Raw genomic sequence first — 26,102 nt, 5'->3', positions numbered from 1 at the left:
AGAATAAATATAGCATTCTAGCTTGAACTATTGCAGCTAATCTATTGCCAATAAAATGCCTCTGTAGCTTTCCTTCTCCTTTAAGGTGGTGTCTTACACAGTTCTTGCACTTACAATTTCTGAAGAATTGCTCATATAATCGTTCCTATTGGTTTTAATCCCATTGATAATGTTTCAAGAACATCCGGAACATGTGATGGTTAAATACAAAATAAAATGTTAGGCTGCATCTTTTGGAGAACTTCCTTTATTCCCTGTTTGTGCTGAATATGACTGCCTTTCTTTTGACAGTTTCCGATTGGGCCCTAATATAAGCATTGTGTATATTATTAAGAACAGCTGCAAACATTACTGTCATATACAAAATATACATTTTATGATACCATTTAGTGTTATATTCATATTCCCACAGTTAGATTGTACACATATTATTAAGAGAGAATAAACTTTTGTTGCACAAAATATACTGGAATAAGAAAAGTAAATACTTTAAGCTTTATCATAATGTAATATTAGAGGTGCTTTTTTCATTGAACCTTGCTTTGATACATTTATTGTTCTACATATTTTAATATACTGTATCTAACATACATAGTTTTTATTAAACAATGATAAAGGTCCTAATGTGGACCAAAGTTGTGGACACAAGTGGTACATGAACTAAAGAGTTTTTTGTTCTAACTCTAAGGGACCGATTTACTAACATTTGGGGGCAGATTTATCAAGAGTCGAATTTCGAAGTTAAAACCATCGAATTGAAATACTTTGAATATTGAAGTCGAAGTTTTTTTCATCGAATTTGGGTATCCAGCGGTCGAAGTAAAATCGTTCGATCGAACGATTCGAAGGATTTTATCGATCGAACGAACGATTTTACTTCGACTTCCAAAAACAGAAAAATGCTCTAGAAGGTCCCCATAGGCTAACATAGCACTTCAGCAGGTTTAATTTGGCGAAGTATTGAAGTCGAAGTTTTTTTAAAGAGACAGTACTTCGATTATCAAATGGTCGAATATTTGAACGATTTTACATTGAATCGAAGTCGAAGTCGTAGTATCCTATTTGATGGTCGAAGTATCCAAAAAATTACTTAAAATTTTGATTTTTTTTACTTTGAAAATTACCTCAAATTCACTTCGACCCTTGATAAATCTGCTCCTTGGATTTATATTTTTCTCACACATTGTATTTTTTCTCTAAAAACTCTTTTTATGTTTTTCTCAAAAACACTAACAATTTGAGATTTATTAAGTGTAAAAACCATGAAAACCTTTAATACAAAACGGCGCCAAGTAAAAGCTGAGCTGTCAAGGTCCCATAGAAGTCAGTGGGATTTTGAATTAATATATGAGCCCTGTTTCCTATGTTTTTGAGATGTTTTTATCAATATATCTCTTACAAAGAATTATTTATGCAGAATATTAATTTGGGCTTGGGAAGGCCTGTTTAAACCATAACTATACTGTATGTTACCAGAAGTCTTATTTTCAGCTCTTGAAGAGCCTACAGAGTAGAACTTTCTTGTTCATTTATTTAAGTGTAGAACTTTAATTTTGTACTATACTGATATAGTTTTATTTAGCAGTTAAATTAACAGCCAACTGTATCTTCATGGTTATAATCTGCAAAACTTAATAATTTATCTTAAAATAATTTTATCATTAACTGCCATGCTTGTTGTTTATGTATCCTTCTTTTTTATGTAAGTCATGAAAAGGCAATATAAAAATACAGTATGCAAAAGGTAGCAATTCAGGACTCACTTAAGAAAATATATGGAAGGCACGCACGTCAGCAAAAATACTATATCTTAGAGACATGGACTGTAGGAAAGGAAGATATTATTGCTCTGTATGTTTTTAATCTTATTCCAATATACGAGATGCACTTTCTTTCCAATATTATACAGAAATCACAATCTCAGGCAATCACAGTTGCCTGAAAATCAGGTAAGATTTTTACGTGTTAAAAAAAATGATTAAAGATGAAATAGTGGTGCAGGAGAGAGGGACTAGCTTTGAAGCTCCCTGTCAGTTGAGGGAAAGCACTATACAGGTTACAAGTTATTATGAAGAATAGTGGTAAAGTCCTGCCAATAAAGTCACCTGAGGTGAGTTTCTTTTCTCTTTCAGAGTTTTGTTAAGTAGTACTTATTCATTTTAACTTTCAGCAATTTAACATTGAAAACATACATCTAATTCAGTGTACATCTGTATCTCAAATAAGCTAGTTTGTTGTAAAATCAATATTAATGTAGTACTCTAGGCAACAGAATCTGGTACGAAGTGTAAAGTTTGGGCATGTTTCCTATTATGTTTTATTAATTTAATGGAAAAAGTGAAATATATTATTATATAACCAGCGGGTGCTTTGTGAACCTTGAGTTATACCTCACCCTTTCAAATGTATTCTCTAGTTCTCTTCTAGTGTCTGATTGTTACCTTCTTATTTTTTATTGCAGATGTTGTGCCTGAAATACCAACCCGAGCTCCCCAAGTAATCCTTCATCCAGTAAACTCTAATCCAATGTAAGTGCATTCATGAATGATCATTTCTGCTGCGTTGTAGGCACTGGGCTGCATATTGTGTATCTTCTGAAACATTGTGCACAACCATTGACATCTTTTTGTTGTGTAACACCACCAATGAATTTTGAGACTGACATTCCTCTTTTAAGTATTGGGTATAGAAAGCATCAACAAATAAGTGCAGGGAAATATGTTAAAATAATAGGGTTCATTTGAGTAGATCGCAGAATTGCCAGATGCAAGGAAGTCTTGCTCTTAAAGGGATTCTGTCATGATTTTATGGTGTCATTTTTATTTCTAAATTAATATATTTACCAGCCCATTGTTTTGCTGATAGACTGCTGGAGGAAAAGGGAGGGGTGATATCACTCCAACTTGCAGTACAGCAGAAAAGAGTGCCTGAAGTTTATCAGAGCACAAGTCACATGACTGGGGGCACCTAGGAAACTGACACTATGTCTAGTCCCCTGTCAGATTTCAAAATGAAATATAAAAAAATCTGTTTGCTCTTTTAAAAAAAACTGATTTTTAGTGCAGAAGTCTGCTGGAGCCGCACTATTAATTGATAAATTTAGAAAAAAACACATGTTTTCCCATGACAGTATCCATGTAACACTTGTCATAAACAAGTGGTTCACACAGGGTTTACTATTGCTGTTTATCCTCCTGTGTTCTTGAATTGAATGTACTAAGCCATGAGCAAGCTAGTGTATGCCAGGCAATGCTCTTCCCATACCCTGCCTTGCCTCTTTGCAGTGCTACCAGGTAGGGATCTGGCCAATAACCACCTCTGATGTTATAGCCCTGCCCATACAAGGCACAAACATGCCCCCATATGTCATAACCCAACCCCCGTATGCCACTGCCCCACCCCATTGCCATCATCCAGCCCTCTTGTTGGTTTTTTCTGAGGTCAAATCTTATTACCAAGGAAATGGGCGTGACACTTTGAAATCAATTCTGGGAGCTGAAAGACTTTTGTCTGTGGGTGCTGGAGGTAAAATCCAGTGGGTCAGGGTTTCGATTGAAAAAAACATGGTGCTTTACACTTTGCCTGTGCTTTTGAAAATGATTGTGAATATGTAAATCCAAATTTCAAAATATCTTTGCTCAATTAAGATAACAACATTTTAAGATTTGAGACAGGTTGGAAATAGATACATAGACCTTCTCTTATTTGGGAGCTTATAAACCAATTCCAATATGCTCATGGCATACTTAAAGGAAAACTATACCGCCAAAATGAATACTTAAGCAACAGATAGTTTATATCAAATTGAATGACATATTAAAGAATCTTACCAAACTGGAATATATATTTACATAAATATTCCCTTTTACATCTCTTGCCTTGAACCACCATTTCGTGACTCTATCTGTGCTGCCTCAGAGATCACCTGACCAGAAATACTACAACACTAACTGTAACAGGAAGAAGTGAGGAAGCAAAAGGCAGAACTCTGTCTGTTAATTGGCTCATGTGACCTTACATGTGGTTTGTATGTGTGCACAGTGAATCGTACGATCTCAGGGGGCGGCCCTTATTTTTAAAAATGGCAATTTTCTATTTATGATTACCCAATGGCACATACTACTAAAAAAGTATATTATTATGATAATGGTTCATTTACATGAAGCAGGGTTTTACACATGAGTTGTTTTACTCAGTATCTTTTAATAGAGACCTACATTGTTTGGGGGGTATAGTTTTCCTTTAATTCCACATTCCTTTTCTGCTATCCGTTTTCAGGACACAGAAAGCAAAGTAGGTTTCTCAGCAACACAATTATAATTTGTAACAAAGTTCAAAGTTGATTGGGATTTAAACCTGACCCAACTCCTTATCAGGGAGTAACAAGTTACATATTGTTTGGTGTTTCCATTTTGTCAACTTCCTTTGGCAAAACTCCATTCCACAAGTTTTTTTTAGGATTCACTGTGTTTCTCTCTCTGTTCCCACTCTGAAAAAAAAGTTCTGATAAAAATATAGTTTTGATTGGGTATTCATAGTAGGATATCCATCATTTTGACTTAATGAAAAAAGAGATTTATTGTTTAGCTTTGAAAATGAAATAAAAATCCAGATATAAATCAAACCTCCGGCAGGGTGCACTGTTGACAGCTGTGTGAACAAGGAACATAAAATTCAGCTGGTAATATCAGCAGTTGCACATTCCATTTCCAATCCTGTCTTTTTTATTTCCACTTTGTCTCTGGGATGAGCTTAATTGGATCTCTAATCTTTTGGAATTCGGTAGAATTTAGCTATCCAAATAAAAAATGACAAAATCAGCAATATGCCTTTCCAAAGTTTAGATTTTTGTTATAGGGAAACTTGTTTAAGTTCTATTATCTTGGAAACATGTTGAACTTACCATTAAGGACTTTTAAGAAACAATTTTGTCTTACAGACATGTGGTTAAATGGTCTTATTTAATGAGAGGGTCTTTTTGGAACAGTGGGGAACTAATGACTCCCGGGCTTTGAACTTTATGTATATAAAGGTGGCCATAGACGTAACAATTACGATCTTTTGTGGAAAAGATATTTCCAAGAAAGATCGTTCGTTTCAATACACACGCGTAGAGCTGAATCATCAGATATACAGGTAGATATACAGGTAGAAACAATAGAATTCTACCTTTCTGATGATTCACCACTAACAATGGCCGATGTTTGGAAGCCTTCAAATGTACCCGATCAAAATTTTCCATCCAGCCCGATTGACAAGCCGAGTCTTCTGCCGATATCGGTCGGCTCTTTTTCCACCATACACACGCACCGAATATCGTACGAAAATTTGTTTCATACGATATTATCTGTGCGTCTATGGCCAGCTTTAATATATGTATGTCATTCATAAAGTTGCCATAACAGGAAAAAAGAAAAAAAAGTCTAGTTTTGCCTGTAAACCTTAATTTAAAGTAATTTAGTCCCTTGTGGCTTCAATTATCTGACCGTTTATTCCACACTGGAGCCATTATTTTCTTAGCTCTTGCTCATCCATAGTCTCTAATTTCAGCACTGTAAGTCTGTCCTTTAGCACTGGTAAATTTGACTTAAAGGGGTGGTTCACCTTTAAGAAAACTTTTAGTATTTTACAGAATAGCCAGTTCTAAGCAACTTTTCCATTAGTTTTCATTATTTATTATCTACAGTTTTATAATTATTTGCATTTTTCTACTGACTTTTTCCAGCTTTCAAATGACCACCATCTAAAAAGCAAATGCTCTGTAAGGCTACAAATTTATTGTTCTTGCTAATTTTTATTTCTCATCTTTCTAGTAAGGTCCTCTCCTATTCATATTCCAGTCTCTAATTCAAATTAATGCATGGTTGCTAGGGTAAGTTGGACCCTAGTTACCAGCATTAGGTCTGCAGTCTAAGGAGGCAGCAGGTAGAAAAGCAAACCCAGCTTTATTTTATACATCAGCCAGATGCTTATGCTTTCAAAATGCCCATCTGTCAATAGCAGTAACTGGTCATATAAAATTTGTTCTGAAACAGAAAATTCATTGCCGCCATAGAGCCCACTATTTATTCACATTGTCATTGACATAGTATAGACAGAACACTTGAGGACATATCCATACATAAGAATAGGCACTGGAAAGAGATAAGAGAATCCAGGATGAATAAATATATAGTCAGGCACAGTGTGAAGACGGTTATAAAATCAGAAGCATAGGCAAAACATCAAATAAGTTATTGTGGCAGTTGCCTTAACAAGCAAAACACATTGTACAAACACATTTCCATTTTAGGCTTTAATCAATGAAATATACCACTGTGATTACCTTGGCAGGTCATCATTAAATTGTAATCAAAATACAGATTAAAGTCCAGTTTTCTTTCTTCTTGGGCTCATTTGGTTTTCTGCACCTAGAAATTTACTTTTGATCCAGTGAAAGGAGGAGACCCTGTAACTGGAAACCATCAGACGCCTAACAAATCATATAATAACAAGATTTTTCAAGGAAAGTCTGTGGCACCCTGGGGTGTGCAGTAAAAAATAGTAGTTAGGAGAAAATATAATGCTGTGTGCCCAGTGATTATTTTGTTTGCTTATGGCTTTAGTATTTTTCAATTTTACTTTTTTGAGAAACAGAGCGACTTTGTCTCTTGTAGAACCACTGTAATAAATGAAATCTTCTTTAAAATAAATCCACCCAGTTCAACTATTGTGTTTCTGGTTTTGCTGCATTAATGATCAAATGTCAATGCTACAGAATGAGAGGCAAGCTATGCTGCATTGGGTCCAGATGCCAATCCAGCTGAATTTTGTATGTTGCCCTTCCCTGCTCTGCATAGGTTTGTACTTTCTATCTACCGAGAGTGCACATACCACAAAATCCATAGCTCTTGGAACAACATTCAGATGAGAAGTAAAGAAATGGTTGTCTCACGTAATCCCAGTGCAAACTGTCTCTGCTGTTTTTTTTATTGGAGCGATCAGTGAGAATGCAGTATACAAACATTTAGGTGCCTCACGCCCCCTTTCTCAATGTATCATTCCCCATCACCAACCCCAAGTGACAATGATTTAAAAAATCGGTGTGCACATCTGTCCCTATTCCAGTTCTCACTAGGATGACGACATTTACTGTTGTCATCATGCTGCAAGGGACCTGTCCAACACCTAGTTGCCAAGACAACATGTAAACACCACCTCTCTTTAGGATAAACTATACAAATCATGCTTATCTTGCGTCTAACTAAGGTAGGAAACATACAAACAAATAGGCATGAAGTGTAAAGTTAAATTAACTTAATGGTCAAAGGACCAGATGGAATTCAATACTCACCAGTCTGCAGCACCCAACATAATTAATATACAATTATTCATAAGAAATTATAACAAAAACCAGTGTAATTCTGTCTCTCATTTAACCCTGAAGGGGTTACAATATCAAGTAAGTTTGTCCAACGTGCTTCACACTGCAACAAAATGTGGTATCTATCACCACCCCTTCTTAGTCTGTCCACCCGTTCTAAAAACTTGGTATCTTACCTTGGCAGCATAATGCCCCATTTCTAGGAAGGGTCGTTCCCTTCAAGATATCAGATTTGTCTTGCCCTGTCCTGTCCTTGACCATTTGTATGCTCTTGCCCACATAACCTTTGTATGCAGAACAGCACCAGACTGTGAAACATTTGTGCTTAAAAAGCCTTTATTTCAGCTTTGGGCATCACTGCTCTTGCCCACATAACCTAATAACTTTATGATCACAAATTTACGTTATGGTAACCACCTAATCTTAAAAGCAGCACCTGATCTTGTATGTCTGCATTGATCACCTGTAATAATGCCGTGACACAGTGGATCATCCTGTAAGATGTGCCAATTCTTCAAAATAATATTTTTAATGTCAGTAGACTCAGGGCAATAGGTGTGTACAAAAGCAATACAGTTCATCTATTTATTTTCAGATGGTTTATCAGCAAATAATAATTTCCTATCAAAACCAAACACCTTTCTTTCTGCATTATAAAACACTTTGGGATCATAGCCACATGCTATGAACTTATTTTTGACCTCAGCAATTCTATTAGCGCAAATATTGTCATCGTTAACTATCTTACCATCTGACTAAATAGACCAGATTTTTTCTGTGAAGGAGGATGGAAGCTTCTAGTGGGTAAATAACTATTTGTGTCAGTAGTTTTACAACAGTACAAATCTGTACATGACATTAGTATGATCTAGATTTTGCAGCTAGCTGTTTGATATACAGAACCCTACAAGATGCTCTACTTTTTCACATTTATATTTAAAATAGTCTTGACATTTGTCAGAATAATGCTTCTTTGTGAACTTGTGTTGTTAATTTTCAAGGCTGTTGCACTTATTCTGCACTGTTAATGCTTGGGTAGCTCGAACCTAGCAGTAGTTCTTGTTGTTGTATTTTTCACTACCTACAACCCAAGTTCTTGTCCTTAATTTCTCCTGCTGAGGAACTGCAACTATAGCCCAAGCATTTGTGCAGAACAGTAGTGCGTGACTTAAATTTCCTATTATGGATGGCATTGGAATTTATATCAGAGGTAATCTAGAAGGATTATTACACTTATTCAGTTTTTATAGCCTTTCTGCAATGAACTGCAGTACACTTCATTATCTCATTTCTCAGATGCATAAAACTGTTTCTTCTTTTTATTCACTTGATAAATGATTGCGTTTGCCGTTTCTTAAATTACCGCTCCTTATTAGTTTGCTCTTGGGTTACTCAGTTATTCAGTTCTGTATCTTGTTTTAGTGCTGATTCCAGAACCCTCATTTGTGCTACAACCTGTTTTGCTAAAGGGACCTCAAACTATAGTACCATGGCCAGATAATCTGGCAATGCAATGGCCTTTCATACAGTGCTAATGTCCTCTATGCCCATTCATGAAATATACTATGCAATTATTACTTAAAATGGTGAATGCAGTGTGCAAAGTTAAATTCCAGACACAAATCAGCATGTTTCAAAGTTTTCCCTTTGAATTTCAGCATAATTTTAACTATAATTGCACCTGCTACATCAAAATGAATGTAGTTGCGTATTTTTACAAATTACGTTTGTACACGTTTTAAAAACGTGTAAGGTGCCCCCAAAATTGTATAGAGTATGGATTGTGTATGTTCCAGCACAAATTGAGATGCTGTTTGCCTGAGATTCTTTGGACACAGGTCTGCTGCACCTATTGATGCAACCCACACACAGTGCTACGCAATATGTTGGCGCTATATAAATACATGTTAATAATAAATAATAATAATAACCCACTGTGGGAACCCTGCAATTACTGCCACATTCAGGTTGGCGGCACCTCCAGGATTTCCTAGTGTCAGAGCAGACAGGGAGGGTGGATTGGTGCTGGGGGGGAAATACGCTGAAGTGCAAAGCAATAATTAATTTTTAAGTGCAACTGTAATGCCTTGTCTGTAAATGAGCCCTGTAATGTTGTTTAGTCTTATTAAGTGCTGTCAATTAAAGAGGACTTGTCACCCAGACATACAGTACAAAGCTGTATAATAAAATAAAATTATTTTAAACGTCCATAACTGTTATAAACGTATTTAAAATCTCAGCTGTCAATCGTATACTGCCTGCCCCGTCTCAATGCCTCAGGCATAGAGGTGGGGCAAGCATTACTTTCACTTTCTATTCTGCATTTCCTAGATGCCACTTGTGTAGCTAGTGCATAGGCATGGACATCAGGTCCACCATGCTGGTGAATAAACATGATTTTGGAGTGATATAAAGTTAGCCTTAGTAACAGTGTCCACAAAATGGTGGAAGCCTACTTGCTGTGATTGTGAATTCCAAGACTGCAAGCAACAAGTATTTATATTTGTTAATCAATATAAACTTTATTTACACAACACAATAGAAAATAATTTTGAATTATATTTTAGGATGAAAAAATCCTTAACATGCATTTCATAAGGTGCATGGTAGTTGAGTGTGTAGGCATAGCATTAAGGTAGGAAAAGGTGTTCATAAATGAATACATATCTACTTAGAGAGGAGTACAGGCATAGAATTACTTATCCAGAAACCTGACATCTGGAAAGCTCTAAATCAAGGGAAGGGCATATCCAATAGAGTTCAAGCCATTCATCAGGGTCGGACTGGAGCATTGGGGCCCACTGGGTTTCAAACTTCCAGAGCCGCCCGCACACATGCATGAATGTGGGCGCGTGTCGTGCCTGTGTGAACGCCGGTGCGCGTTGTGCATGCGCAAATGTTGGTACGCTGCGCACATATAGTTTTTTGATGGGCCAGCTGGGGGATCGGATCTAGGCTGGCGGGGGCCAGTCCGACCCTGTCCATTTTATATTTGTTTCCTTTTTTCAGTGTAATAATAAAACAGTCCTTGATCCCACCTAGTATAGCATAAATCACTAATGGTAGAAATAAAATAAAAATGTATATATTTAATATGTCAATATAGTAAAGCAGGATGAAAGGTCACCTTTCACCAAAAAAACATGTTCCCCCCTGCTGGAAGTGCATGCCAATACATAAAGCCCTCACTCCTGTTGGAGGAAACAATACGTGTTTTTTTTTTTTTTTAATATGACCCACAACCTGGGGAAAACCATGTTGTGACACTAAGGAAAGTGGCATGGCTCTCGATTGTTTCTGAGCCCAGGAGGCAGGGGTATTGCTCATTATGCAAATACACGTGACTGAATATGGCTGCCCACACTGGGAGCTTTCTGCTTAACTTAGACTTAACACTTTGAAAGGAAGAGATCTTACATCAAATAGGACTATACAGTAACTATAAAAACAGAAGTAAAGACATTAACCCCTAAACATGTTTGCTTTATTCTAGTAATGAAGGAAATCCAGTACTTCAAATTGAAGTTGAACCAACGTCTGAGGTAAGAAGGCCATGTTTTGGGGAAAAAAAATGCTATTGCATTTGGTTCAGTGGGAGTTGAGAATTCACAAAGCACTTCTATTGCAAGGTAGTAACCCTTAGCAACTGCTTGGCAATTAGCTCTTGGATAAACAGGAGTAAAGCAAATGAAGGCAAATGTCTCCTTTGTTGAGGCAGGTTAAATAGTAACACCACAAAAAATAAAAGACATATCGACTAAAGTTTTTTCACCTAATTAAAGGAATTAGTAATTGGAAAATGTCAGAAGTGCATCTGTGATGAATATCGATGAGAAGACAGGATTGCCATCATGTAATTGTGTTAATGTTTACTCTGGGTAATCTTTATTGATGCAGATTTACTGCATTACTGGAAATTGTGATGGGAATCATCCAATGCCAGTCCAGTATCAGTCCTTAAAGTGGACTTACACAAATTCCTTTTTGCAATTTCTCTGATCACAACCTATAATCTATAAGAAGTATCCATTTATGAATAAAATTGGTCCTAAATTTTGAGGTTCAATTGCTAAACAGACAAAGCTTTACCAAGCTCAAACAGACATTCTCAAAGTACTAAGGCAGGGGGCACTTTGTATAAATGGACACTTATTTCACAAATAAAGAGAAAGTTGCAAAAAGACAGTTTTAACACTACTGAAGTATATTAAATATAAGAGCAGTAGTAAAACAAAAAGAAATATAATAAAGAAATGAAAAAATACTCACAGTTCATCCCAGTCTGCAGAGCCTAATTTTCATAGCAGGTGCCCCTAGGCCTGCTGCCGTTCATTGCCTCCCATCCCCTCCCCTTTCTTTGTGCACATGCACAAATTTCAGCATTGGATCCTGAGTACTAGGAATTGGTGCACAGGAAATTTTAAAAATGTTTGTATCTAATGTGAAACACCAGTGCATCCGAACCAATGCGGGTGTGGATGGGCGGCATGCCGCCCCCCTAAAATTCTGCCGCCCTAGGCCCGGGTCTTTGTGACCTTTCCACAAATCCGGGCCTCTCAGTCTGTGGGTGCATATGTACAATACAACAGCAAACGATGTGAGTTTTTTTGAAAACATTAAACCAATAAGTGGCTAAAAGTTCAAATACATTTATTAGGACAATACAGGTGAAGGCTTAACGCATTTCGTGCCTATTGGGGCACTTACTCATAGCCTATGAAAAAAACTCGCATCGTTTGATGTTGTATTGGACACTCATTTCAGCCTTAGGTACCGGAACATAAATGTTGCAAATAAGCCTGGTACATTTTCTTACTTTTGCCTACAGAATGAAGATGGCAATGAACGAGCAGAAGAGTCTGAAGATGACTTTGAGGAAATGAACCACTTACTGCTTTCAGCCAGAAACTTTCCCCGTAAAGCCAGCCAGACCAGTATATTCTTGCAGGAGTGGGATGTTCCATTTGAACAGCTGGAAATTGGGGAGATGATTGGCAAAGGCCGATTTGGTTTGGTTTACCATGGACGATGGCATGGAGAAGTGGCCATTAGGCTCATTGACATTGAAAGAGACAATGAGGACCAGCTGAAGGCTTTCAAGCGGGAAGTAATGGCCTACAGACAAACGCGGCATGAAAATGTGGTTCTCTTCATGGGCTTATGTATGAGCCCACCACACCTAGCAATTATCACCAGGTAATCTCAGATCTAATGTTTTGGTATTAAGCCACAATTTTATTATATGTGTTAGAAAGACCCTTTCCTGTATGCTATTTTCTATAAGGTAAAATTCTAGAATGTATTCTTGGCTTCACTGGGCTATAACTTTTAAAATTTAGACAAGTGTTCTCTAAATCCATTATGCAATACAAATTACTGAATGCTTCTGCTAACAGTTTTATTACACTCCATGTTGTAGGTTATTTTTTGGCAGAGTATTGTTACCATTTCCAGAAGTGGAGCTACTGCACTGCTATAATCATTTTCATATTATACTTTCAATCTTCTTCTGGTATGCAAATGTTCACGGTGCTGCATGCAAAGCCTAAGAAGCTAGACCTAAGGGTACTGCCTGTATAAGGAATTACTGATCAAAGCTGCAGATCAAGAATGTCTTGTTATTTGACACAGAGAAATGAATGATGCTTTACTGATTTTGGACACAGATCCTGGAGATAGCTGTCCAGAGTGTTGTCAGATCTTTGATGCCAAAGGGGACATATACAACCAGAATTATAGATCATAAAATTCATACCTTCTTGCACATATTGCATGCTGTTTTTCTGTTTCCAACCTTTTAACATTTGATACAAACATATGTAAGGGTGTCAGAGAAGTACACAGAATGGATTGGTTATGACCCTGCAAATATTTGAGAGTTCCCTACCGGAGCTGTCCAATATTTATGGTACCGAAAGATAATAATCATATTAAGCAGATGTTAATAATGTTACTCCAAATAATGTTACTCATGTTACTCCAAAAATGTGATTATTGAGAAAGTCAACACGGTAGAGGCACTGTTGTAAGATTGAGGATTATAGTATGATTTGTCAAATTTTTTTCAACAAATCAAATTTCTTTAGCTAAAACTTGTGAATTGGAATTATGCTTAGAAAAATGTATATGGATTTGTAAAGCTGAAATGGAAAGCTTCATCTAAACTTCGTAGATAGATAGATAAATAGATTGATATGTATGAATCAAAACTTTGAATTACAGTTATTTATTGTTCATCAGACTTTTTATTTCAAGCCCAATAAGAGCTTACATGTTTCTTTACAGAATGTTCTCATTGGTGGGAACATTTATAATGGAGACATATATACAGTATATTTTTTGGATATGTATGGATTTGTCCTTGACCACATTGTTTAGAGTGAATCCCTTCCTAGGAATCAGAGGTTGTGATTCTTAATCAAAAATAATTGCCTTGTGGAGGCTCATTCATTGAAGGTCGCATTTTAGTGGTTTTCAAGGTTTTTTGAAATCATGACTAAACTTACTAACTCTTAAACCACAATTGTCATTGAATTTCTAAAAAAAATCCAATTATAAAAAGTACGAACAAAAAATAAAAAACGCTGAACGAGCCGAAAAAGAAATATGAATACCTCTAAAATCTGAGTTTTTCTGAAAATTCATACTGAAAAAAATCTGAAAACCTTTAATATTCTACTATAGCATCTGTCACGTATGGTATTCCATAACCCAGAACCAACCCCAAGGTCCCAGTCTCGTCTCACACTTCTGCCTCTAACAACCGCCTTTCGCTTCGGGAGGAGCCGTCCGCTACTTGGATGCCGCCAGGTCTTAAATTGAGAGGCCCAAGGGTGAAGATCTGGTGGGCGAGGGAACCATAACGTTTACAGGAAGAATGGGGAACAGAGAGTGCAGACATGGAATAAGCAGGGACAGTGCTAATCAAACAGGGCAGTAAATAATCAGGAGCAATGAGAGTAGTCAGGATAAACAGTCAGGATCCAGAAGAGTGTTCAAACAGGCAAGGATCAGTTCAGGAACAGAAAATCAAACAAGAATCACACCAGGGAACTATGTAACATAGACCTATGTTGGGCAATGATTCAATCCAGAGCAGCGGTTTTATAGGCAGCAATTGTTTACACAGATCACCTGTGGCCAGATTGACAGCAGGTGAAACAAGCCATGGCTACTTGCAATTACATGGAAACCAATAGAAGTGAACCAGGACCTTCACTGTCTGCTCACATAGGGCAGAGGTAATGCAGACGGCATGGAAACACCAGGTTACTGGTTTGACTCCAGGCAGGATATTACAGCAACTTTTACTTAGCAAAGTTTTGCCTTAGTGTTGGTGTTTTTTTACACTTAATAAATCTCTAATTTTAGAGCTTTTTAAAAATATAGGAAAACCACAAATTTTTCAAGATTCATTGAAAAAATGTAAATTGATTGTTAGTAAATGGGCCCCATAGAGTAAAGTAAGTATTAAAATCATTAAAATCATTAAAACATTTGGACACTGGAGGTTGCTGTTGTAATAGAGCAATGTAGGGAAACTCATGTGTGACACAATTTTGACACCCGCGTCAATTTTGACGCCCGCATCAAAGTCAATGGGCATCCGATTAATGTTGGTGCACGTCAGTTTTGATGCGAGCGGCTATTCCAACACGCGTAAATATTTTTTCGAATCTGGCAAATTTTTACTGCAGTTTCTCAAATTCGCCACAAATTCGCGCCTGCCAAATTTATTCGCCCGTCACTGGGGGCTGGGTCACATCTGGCTTATTTAGCTACAGCCTGCAAATGAATTTGCCTTTATTGCATTTCCAAAAATGTAATAGTTTTTTAAACTTTGCATGATTAAGGGTGGTAAGGGGTTTTAGAATGCATAGTGAATTTCAAAATAAAAATGTGAGTGAATGAATGGACACACTGCTTGTTGCTTTCAAATGAACAAAAAGACAATATTTGAAAATGAAGCCTCCCATCTCACACCCACTCTTTCAACAAGGCTGATGATGCCTATTCCATCTTTCATATCCTCCCCTGCACCTTTTCCCGGACAATTTCTTGAGTATTTAATGTAATGAGAGTCATTAATCTGATGTTGAAGAGATATTGGCGTTCAGTCAAGTGAAATAGCAAGACCGATTGATTAGTGGAGAGGTGGAATTTAAGACACAAATCAATATGAAGCTATATGAGTAAATAAATATTTGTAATGAATCAAAAATACATTGATATTTGCTTGCTGTAGCCATTTGTTATACAATTCTTTAAATTCAAAAATCTAAAACATTTGTGAAAAAATGTATTGTTATACATTTTACTGACAGGAACTTTTATCATTTGGTACATTTAGTTTTAGAGATATTATTGGAAGTGTCTTTGTATCCAGACCATTGTGGAGGTGGGGTTTTAAATAGTAGCCAGTGTAAAATACAGTAAGCACAACACATTATTGCTTACTCCTTCAGGTAACTGTAAGTGTCAGTCCTAATCTAGGAATGAGCTTTGACTTTAATTACTGTAATCCTCTTTCTTAAAGCAGTTTTTCGCCGCCATCATGATATTTGACTGTTCCTCATGACACTTTCATAAAATGGCAATTGTGCGACTGACTCACCTGCTGGAGCCACAAACTGTTCCCTCTCTTCAAAACCTGTTTTGAAAGAGTTTGATGTCTCCTGTAGTTCCAGAAAATCTCATATTTAAATTCTGATTTTCAGGCAACTTTATAGAGAAAAAAATGAAGGTAATGAGATATGTATAATGTGTTGTCTAGCTTCTTTGGAAAGTGAGTAATGTATTCTCAGCATCTTTATTAATTATTTTATGTCAAGGAATGTACCTTTTATACTGTACCTACACAGAAATTCAGCTACATGAAATCTATCTATCTATTTATCTAGTCCACCAAAGTGCCGGCACTCTCGAAAAATAAAGTTAGTTTGCCTGGGTGCAGAATCCATAATTCATCCAAACTTTCACAAAAGAGCCGAACTCTCAGGGCTTAAAATATTATAGATAGCTTTAATGCAGGTTACAGACTAACGTTTCGGCCCAACGAGGCCTTTCTCAAAGTGCTGACATAGAATTAAAACGAGCCTTATATCTATGTACTGTCGGGAAAAACAGCAGTCACAACTATGACGTGAGAACTAAGCGACTGCCTATTAAATACATCACATTAAGTATATAAATATTAAAAAACCTTGACATTAAAATGTATACATAAATCAATCTGTGGTGTTATCACTTCACTTCTCTTCAATTTACTCAGATACTAGATTATCAATAAAAGAGTTAAAAACAAATCATTAAGTAACAATATGTTGTTGATTGTTAACCTAAGAGAACATAATATGTTTCAAATGTTACTAATGTGACTTTCTTTGAATATGATATTATAGGCCTCCTTGTCCATGTCCTAGCTCCTATTCAATTCGTTATATACACCCCAATAGAACTATTGATGCTACTATCACCAACTATTAGGCTCCAACACTGCATTCTAAAGTTATATGCCTTATGGTATCACATTATCCACATACCTTGCTGTTGCTGAACTACACATACAATGCTATTATAAAATTACATCTATCTATCTATCTATCTATCTTTATTTATATCTATCTATTATCTATCTATCTATCTATCTATCTATCTATCTATTATCTATCTATCTATCTATCTATCTATCTATCTATCTATCTATCTATCTATCTGTCTATCTCTATATGTTATCTATCTATCTGTCTGTCTGTCTGTCTGTCTATCTATCTATCTATCTATCTATCTATCTATCTATCTATCTATCTATCTATCTATCTATCTATCTGTCTATCTATCATCTATCTGTCTATCATCTATCTATCTATCTATCTATCTATCTATCTATCTATCTATCTATTATCTATCTATCTATCTATCTATCTATCTATCTATCTATCTATCTATCTATCTATCTATCTATCTATCTCTCTATCTCTCTATCTCTCTCTCTCTCTCTCTCTCTCTCTCTCTCTCTCTCCATCCATCCATCCATCCATCCATCCATCTATCTATCTATCTATCTATCTATCTATCTATCTATCTATCTATCTATCTATCTATCTATCTATCTATCTATCTATCTCTTTATATTTTGATGTGAATGTAGATAGATAGATAGAACTTTGGGTTATAGACACTTCTGCACACTGTTATTTACCTACCCATATAAACATCTGATTGTTTGCATCCAGGGGATATTTTCTATATTCTCTATTTAATGTTGTGGCCATCAAGCGCCTATATAGAAAATTAGCTTGTACATGAACTAATCAGCAAGGGAACAGGGTTCATTGGGCCTGGCACCTAGGGCCAAATACAGTGCTGCCTGCATCAACAATTAAGCCAGATCAGTCATTAGGCACAAGAAGCAGACTATCATGCAGGTCTGTAGGCATGAGTAGTGAGCCATTTGTTTGATGTCCAGCAACAAAATCATAGTGGGAGCACTGACAGGTACACAGCCAAGCTTTTGTGTGCTGCAACGTCCAGACCGCTGTCCCAAATGGCAATCCAGGGCAAAATCAATGTCGAGGAACGGATCACTGCAGAGCCACAATAATATGTTTAAAAAGTCAAAATTTATTATAAATCCATTAAAAATTACAGCAGCATCTCTCCTGTGGGGCTGCCCGCTTAACGCGTTTCGTGACTCACTGTCACTTCATCAGAAGCTTCTGACAGTGAGTCACGAAACGCGTTAAGCGGGCAACCCCACAGGAGAGATGCTGCTGTAATTTTTAATGGATTTTTAATAAATTTTGACTTTTTTAACATATTATTCTGGCTCTGCGGTGCTCCGTTCCTCTACATTGGCATTGGCATTTGTTAGATACCACTACCCAAATCAAGTTGTATCTGAATTAGGGATGACCAGAATCCAGGATTTAGTTTGGGATTCGGCCAGGATTCTGCCTTTTCAACAGGATTCAAATTCAGCCAAATCCTCATGCCTGGCTGAACCAAATCAGAATCCTTAAAATCATGTGACTTTTTGTCATACAAACAAAGAATAAAAAATGCATTCAGTTCTCTCTGCCCCTGATACGCATATGCAAATTAGGGTTCGGTTGTGTTTCGGTATTTGGCCAAATGTTTCACAAAGGATTCTCAAAATGGTGTATATGGTGCATCCTTCATGTGAATGTTATAACACATCCCCATACTGAAGTATCAGTTGATATGACTGTGCCCATCCACCTTACAGAAACAGCTGGTTAGAATGAATGACTTAACTGCCTGTTTTTAAATGGCTTAGAATAATTGAATGGCTGTATAGAAGCAGAATTGTTCTGGTCTGAGATGTGCCTGCAACATAGATTGAGCATAAGATTTCTTTAAATCTCCCATGTACTGAAAGAAATGCTGTTTTGTTTTCTACACAAATCAGCATCTGACTTCTAATCTGAAGTAGCATTTCTCTTGATAAACTGGAGAAATTCTGCTAGTCAGTGCTATGGACCCACCATGTTTCACACCAACTTTCTGTGCCATTAGAACTGGTTCTCTATTACTTTTCTTTTTAACTGTCAGGGTGAAAGTAGTCGTTAATCTTTATTATGACACAGTCTGTACCTGGCTGTCATGTCAGCAAAACTAATGGATGAGTAGAAATGGTAAGAAACTCATTATATGAATGACAGCACATTAGATTCAACATTTCCTCCTCCCCCCATTCACTTTGCCCCCTCCTGTCTTCTCTCCCTGTTAGCTTTTTTCCAGTCTTATACACCACTGATTTATCCGCACATTCCCTTCCCCACTACCTATTATCATTTTCTTCCATTGTCATGTTGGCACTATGACACAGTGCTTCACATTTGTTTATATTTATTTTCATGTCTGAATAAAAATGAAAGGGGAACAATTTGAATATTTTAAATATTCAAAAACAGTGTTTTTAAAAGTTCATGGTGTCTTGGGAAGTCTACACTGTCGCTTTGTAGGGGTCCTCATTAGCATAACGGTTCTTTGGGGCACGTTTACTAAGGGTTGAATTTCGACGTTAAAAAACTTCGAAATTCGACCATCAAATTTGATACTTCGATATTATTTTTTCAATCGAAAACGGGCATTTCGATCAAAAGTAAAAATTGTTTGATCGATCGATTAAATCATTCGAATCGAACGATTCGAACGATTTTACAAAAATGTACTCAAAACATAGCCAAAGTTTATAGGAGGTCCCCCATAGGCTAAACAGCAATTCAGCAGGTTTAAGGTGGCGAAGTGTCGAAGTTGACGTTTTTTTAAAGAGACAGTACTTGAATTTTGGCCTATTCGATGGTCGAAGTACCCAAAAATTACTTTGAAATTCAAAGTTTTTAAATTCGAAAATTCACTTCGACCCTTAGTAAATGGGCCCCTTAGTATCATTAATGTACAGTATATATATAGCTGTGTTGTTATTCTAAAATATTTATGCCAGTAGTTGTACCTTCTTCCTTCCAGTGTCTTTTCTCCCACTGTATCCTAGATTTGGAGTCAGCACGCCGGCACATTTTCGCTGGTGAATTTTCGCTGTTTCACAAATTTTTTTTCCGTTTCGTGAATTTCTCTGGAAATTTGCTAATTTTTTGTCGAAACGCTCCAAATTCGCCTGTCACTACTTGAGCACTACTGAAATAAAACATAAAACAGCAGTAATGGAACTACCCAACACGGGGCCTGGGTGCAGTCCATGCAGGTGATTCCCCCCCCCAAGCAATGTTAGCAGCAAACCGCAGTTGCACCCCCCGGTAGTTCCACCACTGTTTATCAACTACAAACCCAGTTTCAATGTCAGCCTAGTTCAGAGGAGAAATAAGGGCTCATGCATAAAGAGTGTATATGAGGGGTTGGCATACAAAATTGGTACACGGCTATGTTCCTTCACTTCTTAACAACATAATATACTGTATATCATGCAACATTCAAAGAATCAAAGTTGTCCCTTCTTCTTAAATATCTCTTTAACAAATAGAAATATGGTTTACAATTTTTAGCAACGCACTTTGCCTGAGGAAAAGTTTTTAAAAGCAGGATAAAATAATTGATGTTTACAGAAAGTTGGTTTAAAGAAAAATCTAAAAGCTCTTTTTCTAAGTGAGGATCAAAACCCTCTTATTGTTACTTTGCTCATTAAAGCAATTAGCAGAGATTAGACACACTAAATTGTTTGCAGTGAATACCTAATTGGCATTTCAATTCAAACTTAGATTCCATTTTTAAACACAAATGCCAGTTATGCCATTTTCTTTTCTTCTTTTTTGTTTATTTTTTTTAACCTGTTGAAAGCACAGCAAACCCTCTCAGGGTTATTCAGAACTTGAAGCACAATTTTTAAAAATAGCTGTAAATTTTTATGAAAACAGTGCCCACAAACTACAAAATTATTGGTAATTTTAATGGGTAAACAAAGCAGAGTTCCAATACAGCCTGCAATAATTGCACTTCCCACAAGAAGCTGGGATTGTAAGCTATAAATTTAGCAGAGTGAGGGGAGAGCTCTATATTCACTCAAACAGGATCATATTTAAAGAAGGGTGATATCTGGCTCTATTTTTGCCCTTTGCTAAATACTGTACAAGTAAAGAGTAAAGCCATGGAATTTACTATGTTGAACTCACTGATACATCTCCCCCACAACAACAATCATAATAATCATAAAAAAGTATCACATATGTAAGATCTTGCCTGCAATTTCAAGTGCAATTTGCATAAAATATTACAAAATGATTTCCATTCTTAAAACATTAGAGGCTTAACTTCAGAGGAAATCCAAGGTGAATTATGATAAATGGTAGAGGAAAGGAATCAATTACTGCCTAGATTTTATTTATGTATAAGTGAGAGACTAGAGGAAATTGAATGTGGCATAACTAAAAGTTAATGTACTCCATGGCCAAATCATTTTATTAGACACCATCCACAAAACTATTAGGAAGAATGTTTATGTTGCCAAATATATTTCAATGACAGATGCAGTCAGGACCTCCATTAGGCTTCCGATACTTCTAGCTCACCCTGCAGCTGCACAGGCTGCTGTATGTTGCTGAATGTATGGGAACCATTCAATTATACCATTAAATTATATAATTTAAGGGGTTATGTAATAAAAGGTGCAATGTTTGCTACAGGTCGAGTAGTCACCAATAGCAATAAATCAGTAAACATCTTATTGTTTGCTACAGGTCACTAGACCTGGGCAAAGTTAGTATCTTTTATTAAATGGGGGGTTAGACAAAAAACAAAAAATAAAAATAAAGAAACATGCTAGAAGAACTGTTTTATTGACTAGCAAGTGAAGCTGAATAATCATTTGTTATCTAACCATTGGGTTCATTTACAAACGCAGCTGCAAGTGTAAATAGTTTATTGCATTGATGCAGTTCTTTATAGGTGTTTGTGTTCAAAGATACTTCTTACACTTCCATATAGTCACTCTTGGCACCAGTGTGTCCGTCCGGTCTCCTCTCCCGAGTTGTGCACCAAGATGGAGGTAACTCCAGGTACTCCACTGTGTCAATAGGCCTAGCCATGACTTGCGCCCAGTGAATCATTTACAAAAATATCATTTTAACTCAGAGTGCTAGAAATGCCCGAAGTTGGCAAATGGTTTCTGAATCAGCACTTTGCACCATTCACTTGCGGTTGGTTCACATGAAATATGTAGTCTACCAACAAACAGATTAGGGTCTATATTATGTGTTCCTGTACAATGTTTCTGCAAAGATCATTCTCTTGTAAATAATACGCATCCATTTCCATGAAATTATATTGCCTACATCTGCTTTAATGTAATAAATCTTGGCAAGGTCGGACTGGCCCTTAGGGCATCAGGAGATGTACCAGTGGGTGCTGTTGCCAGTGGGTCGTTTGCTTTGCTCTGCTTGACTCTAATTTCTTCTATGTGTATACTCATCAATGTTGTCCTTGGGGTCCATCTTCATTTTATTAATGGAACTGTGCTTTTATTAGTAAAGTAACCCAATAAACCCTGTCAGGCTTGCGTCAATAATACAAATGATGCAATAGTACTGTAAATATAAGTATTTGGAAGTCTTCTATGTTTATCATTATCACTAATGATAATAACTGCCTTGTCTTAAACTGATAGGTGAATTCTGACTACTCCCATTTCTTATTTAATTGAGCTTCTACAATTAAATTCTAACTTTGCCTTAAAGTGCCTCTCTGTAGGATGCCTTCTTAAAGACCCAACATTTTTGTTCTGCTCAATAAATTCTCTAAGGTCACATTTTCATTTTACGGTTATTACATTAGTTTACTTAAAAGCCTGTAATGTATATTAAGAAAAATATTGGTGGGTGTGCTTATAGAGAATTTGAAAAGCATAAAATAACCTCCTGGCCAAGTTAGTATGTGCAAGTATTTTCTAGTACCTTGTATCTCTTGCCATCAGACAGTAAACATTTAGGTTTATTGCAGATGGCTGTTGCATGGAGTATTAATTGAACTGAATGACACTGCTTGAAGTCAAGCTTGTGTTCATAACTGTCTCTACTTTTCTTTATCATGTAATGATGTACATTGTAAATAAAGATAACTGCAGGTATCCATCCCTTGTTCTGTATATCTTTCACTGTATTTATGTAAATTATGTAAATTATATCACCACCCTTCCCTTCTGAATGTACATTGCGTTATTTATTTCTACATCTTTATTTGCTACCCATAAGAGGCTAGTGGCACACCACAGTCACACTAGATATCTGTTAGAGTTTGGGTATGGCATATAAACCACTTATAATAACACACCATTACCATTAACCACCTAACCCCCCACCTATCCCCCTGAGGTAAGTATTTAGTTTTCCTAATTGGAAATATAGTTGAGTAGTGTAGTGAAACATGCAATTTAACACTCTAAAAGCATTCCCTTGTGTTTATGAAGGTCTAAATGATTCTGTTCTGTGTTACAGCCTTTGTAAAGGGAGGACACTATACTCAGTGGTCCGGGATGCAAAAATTGTCCTAGATGTCAACAAAACCAGACAGATAGCTCAAGAAATTGTAAAGGTGAGTGTTTTGAGCACAAATGTATGTGGATGTTTTTACTGTATCTAACAAAGCCCTAATGAATGATGAATAGAAGCATCAACAATTTAATGTTGCATGAAAATGAAATCTATGCAAATCAGAGTTCCCTTAAACCACAAAGAATTGCAAGATTCAAGACTTTCTGCAGTGTAAGTTCATCCTTGTGCAACTGTTGTAGAAAGAGAGGAGAATGATGGATGAAGATCATTTTGCAGCAAATGGCATGCATCTTAAAACTAGAACGATTACAGTACCTAATTATGTGCTTCACCATGGAGAGAGATTACATTTGGACCTAACTGTAAAATGTGTTTTTTAATGGCAGGTGACCTTAATTTTTGTGAGTATTTTGAGAAACTAAAATAAGAGAAAAGTCTAGGCAATAAACTAATACAGCAATGACTAATGAAAGGTTAATTTGCATGTGTTTTTTCTGGCAATTTTGTTTGTGAATTTAATTGACATAACGGTAGTAATATTTGTAAGTATTAAAGCAAGGTCCAGAAAGATGCGTGTTTCAAAAGAACTGAATGGTCAAATTAGTTTACTCTTGAAGAGGCGAGTTTTACCTTGTTTTTAAACTGATATGTTTATCAAGTATTTGTCAAGAAAAGTCATTGGGTGGTATACTCTCCCCATGTATACATTTTTATTTATCTACCTCAGTAGGAAAGAAAAGAGTTTTCAAAAATGTTTAGTTTTATTTTGCAATACAATTTTTGATCTCCATACACTTCATACATTTTTCCTGCAATGACTTTAACCTTCATATCAAGACTCCACAACAGTCTTGACATCTTCATCAATTCAAAACTGCTGTTCACTGAGAGATTTCTCCAAAACTCAGAACATGAAATAATCAGAGGGAGCCAGGTCAGGACTGTAGGGTGGATGGTAAGCTGCTGGAACCCACATTTTTTGTGATGAAACAGCATGCCTGTTGTACGTTTTCCTTGTCTTTTTTTTCTTGATCTTTGTGTTTGTGTATCTTTTCCCGGTTATAATGTGGCATCAACTTCAGAAGTAAAGATCTCTATGATAGACCCAAGTCTTATCTCCAGTCACCAAATGATGAAAAAAAATTCACTTGGTCTTCACAGAGCATCTCCAGGTTCTCCTTACATCACTGGAACCTCATGGCCTTCTGACATGGTGTCAGCATTCTCAGAACCCATCTTGCACTAACCTTTGTCATGCCCAACTTTTCATGACTTATTTTCCAAACTGTACCTGCCAAGATGCCCATCTCGTCAGCTATTCAGTGGACCTGTCACGCAGACATAAAAAGCTGTATAAAAAAAGTCCAAAATTATTTTTTTTATCAAAGCATTCATAGCTGTTGTCGACTCAACCTCAACTCAACTGAGATTGCAAATGAGTTTACAATCAAATTTTGTCTGCCCCTCCACTATGCCTAAGGCATAGAGGCAGGGCAGACAATTGCTTTCACTTTCTATTGAGCACTTCCTGGAGGTCACTGCTCTCCCCACATTCCCCCAGTTCTCCTAACCGTTTAATTGTGTAGCCTGTGCATAGGGATGGACTTCAGGTCCCCCATTCTGGTGCACAAACAAGATTTTGAGATGATGCAAGGCTTGCCTTAATAACAGTGCTCAAACAATGGCTGCTGCCTCCTTGCTATAATTCCCAGACTGATGGAAACAAGATTCAAATAATTTATATAGTGTAATTAAAGTTAATTTTGCTTGACTAACATGAAAAAATAGGATTTGGAATCATTGTTTTGCATGACGGGTGACCTTTAAACAGCTTACTCCAAAATGTTACTTTGTTGGATGATGGGCTAGACTCAACATCAACTACAATCATGTGTTCACAGATCTCCTTTGGATTTTCCCTTTCTTTTATGAGAACCATTGAGACATATGAAGTGAATTACGGATCCGCACACACTATATCTTCAAGCAGATGGGGATTGACCCCAGTTTATTGTGCAACCACAAATTGATCTTTGTGGTTGCACAATAAACTGGGGTCAATCCCCATCTGCTTGAAGATATAGTGTGTGCGGATCCGTAATTCACTTCATTTGACTACAGGGACCTGGCCGGGTTCACGGAGACCCAGCACCACTGGAAGCAGAGGAGTAGATACACAGGAGTGCGGTGGTGAGAATTTTCTTAAACCATTGAGACATGTCACAACATGCCCAGACTTGTTTCAACACGCTTGCTATTTTCTTTCATATGCAATTGTGTTGTAAGTGAACCGTCCAGATAAAGTAGAGTTTTTGAAATGTGTGTAATTCTTCAACTTTTTTGTACCAGTTTCTTAAATGTTGCACAGTTATTGATTGATTGTCTCTACTTGGAGGAGATTTGCTTTTAGGGGTCACTATAAATGTGATACCATATTATCTTTTGAAGTGAAGAAATGTCATGTGCAATACGTAAACTCAAGAACCGAATAAGGGAACTTATTGCTTCTATTGCAACTGAGAACAAGCAAAGCCCCTTTGTCACACACTTTTTTCCATGTACTCTTGGAGTGGAAAGATCTATACAGTGTTACAGTGCAGGGAAAGTGATTTTGCTGATTAGAGAGATTTCCTTCTACTCCGTACCTATATTATTTGAGATTTTTACACTTTCTACCACAAAAAAGGGATGTGAACTGTATTTATGATGAGATACTC

General features: G+C 36.6%; 1 protein-coding gene across 2 annotated transcripts in view; it reads left to right on the top strand.

Annotated features, from left to right (window-relative positions):
* LOC108707180 (kinase suppressor of Ras 2) overlaps positions 1-26,102 on the top strand; it is a 194,194-nt gene that overhangs the window by 129,237 nt on the left and 38,855 nt on the right. For both annotated transcript variants that reach the window (XM_041580388.1, XM_041580389.1), the window contains exons 12-15: positions 2,462-2,528; positions 10,857-10,905; positions 12,192-12,559; positions 23,329-23,425. In XM_041580388.1, coding sequence (XP_041436322.1) covers positions 2,462-2,528; positions 10,857-10,905; positions 12,192-12,559; positions 23,329-23,425 — 581 coding nt within the window. The remainder of the gene's footprint in view (positions 1-2,461; positions 2,529-10,856; positions 10,906-12,191; positions 12,560-23,328; positions 23,426-26,102) is intronic.

The sequence above is a fragment of the Xenopus laevis genome, chromosome 1S (assembly GCF_017654675.1).
Source record: "Xenopus laevis strain J_2021 chromosome 1S, Xenopus_laevis_v10.1, whole genome shotgun sequence".
Classification (NCBI taxonomy): Eukaryota; Metazoa; Chordata; class Amphibia; order Anura; family Pipidae; genus Xenopus; species Xenopus laevis.
This window is presented reverse-complemented; position numbering and strand designations above follow the sequence as displayed.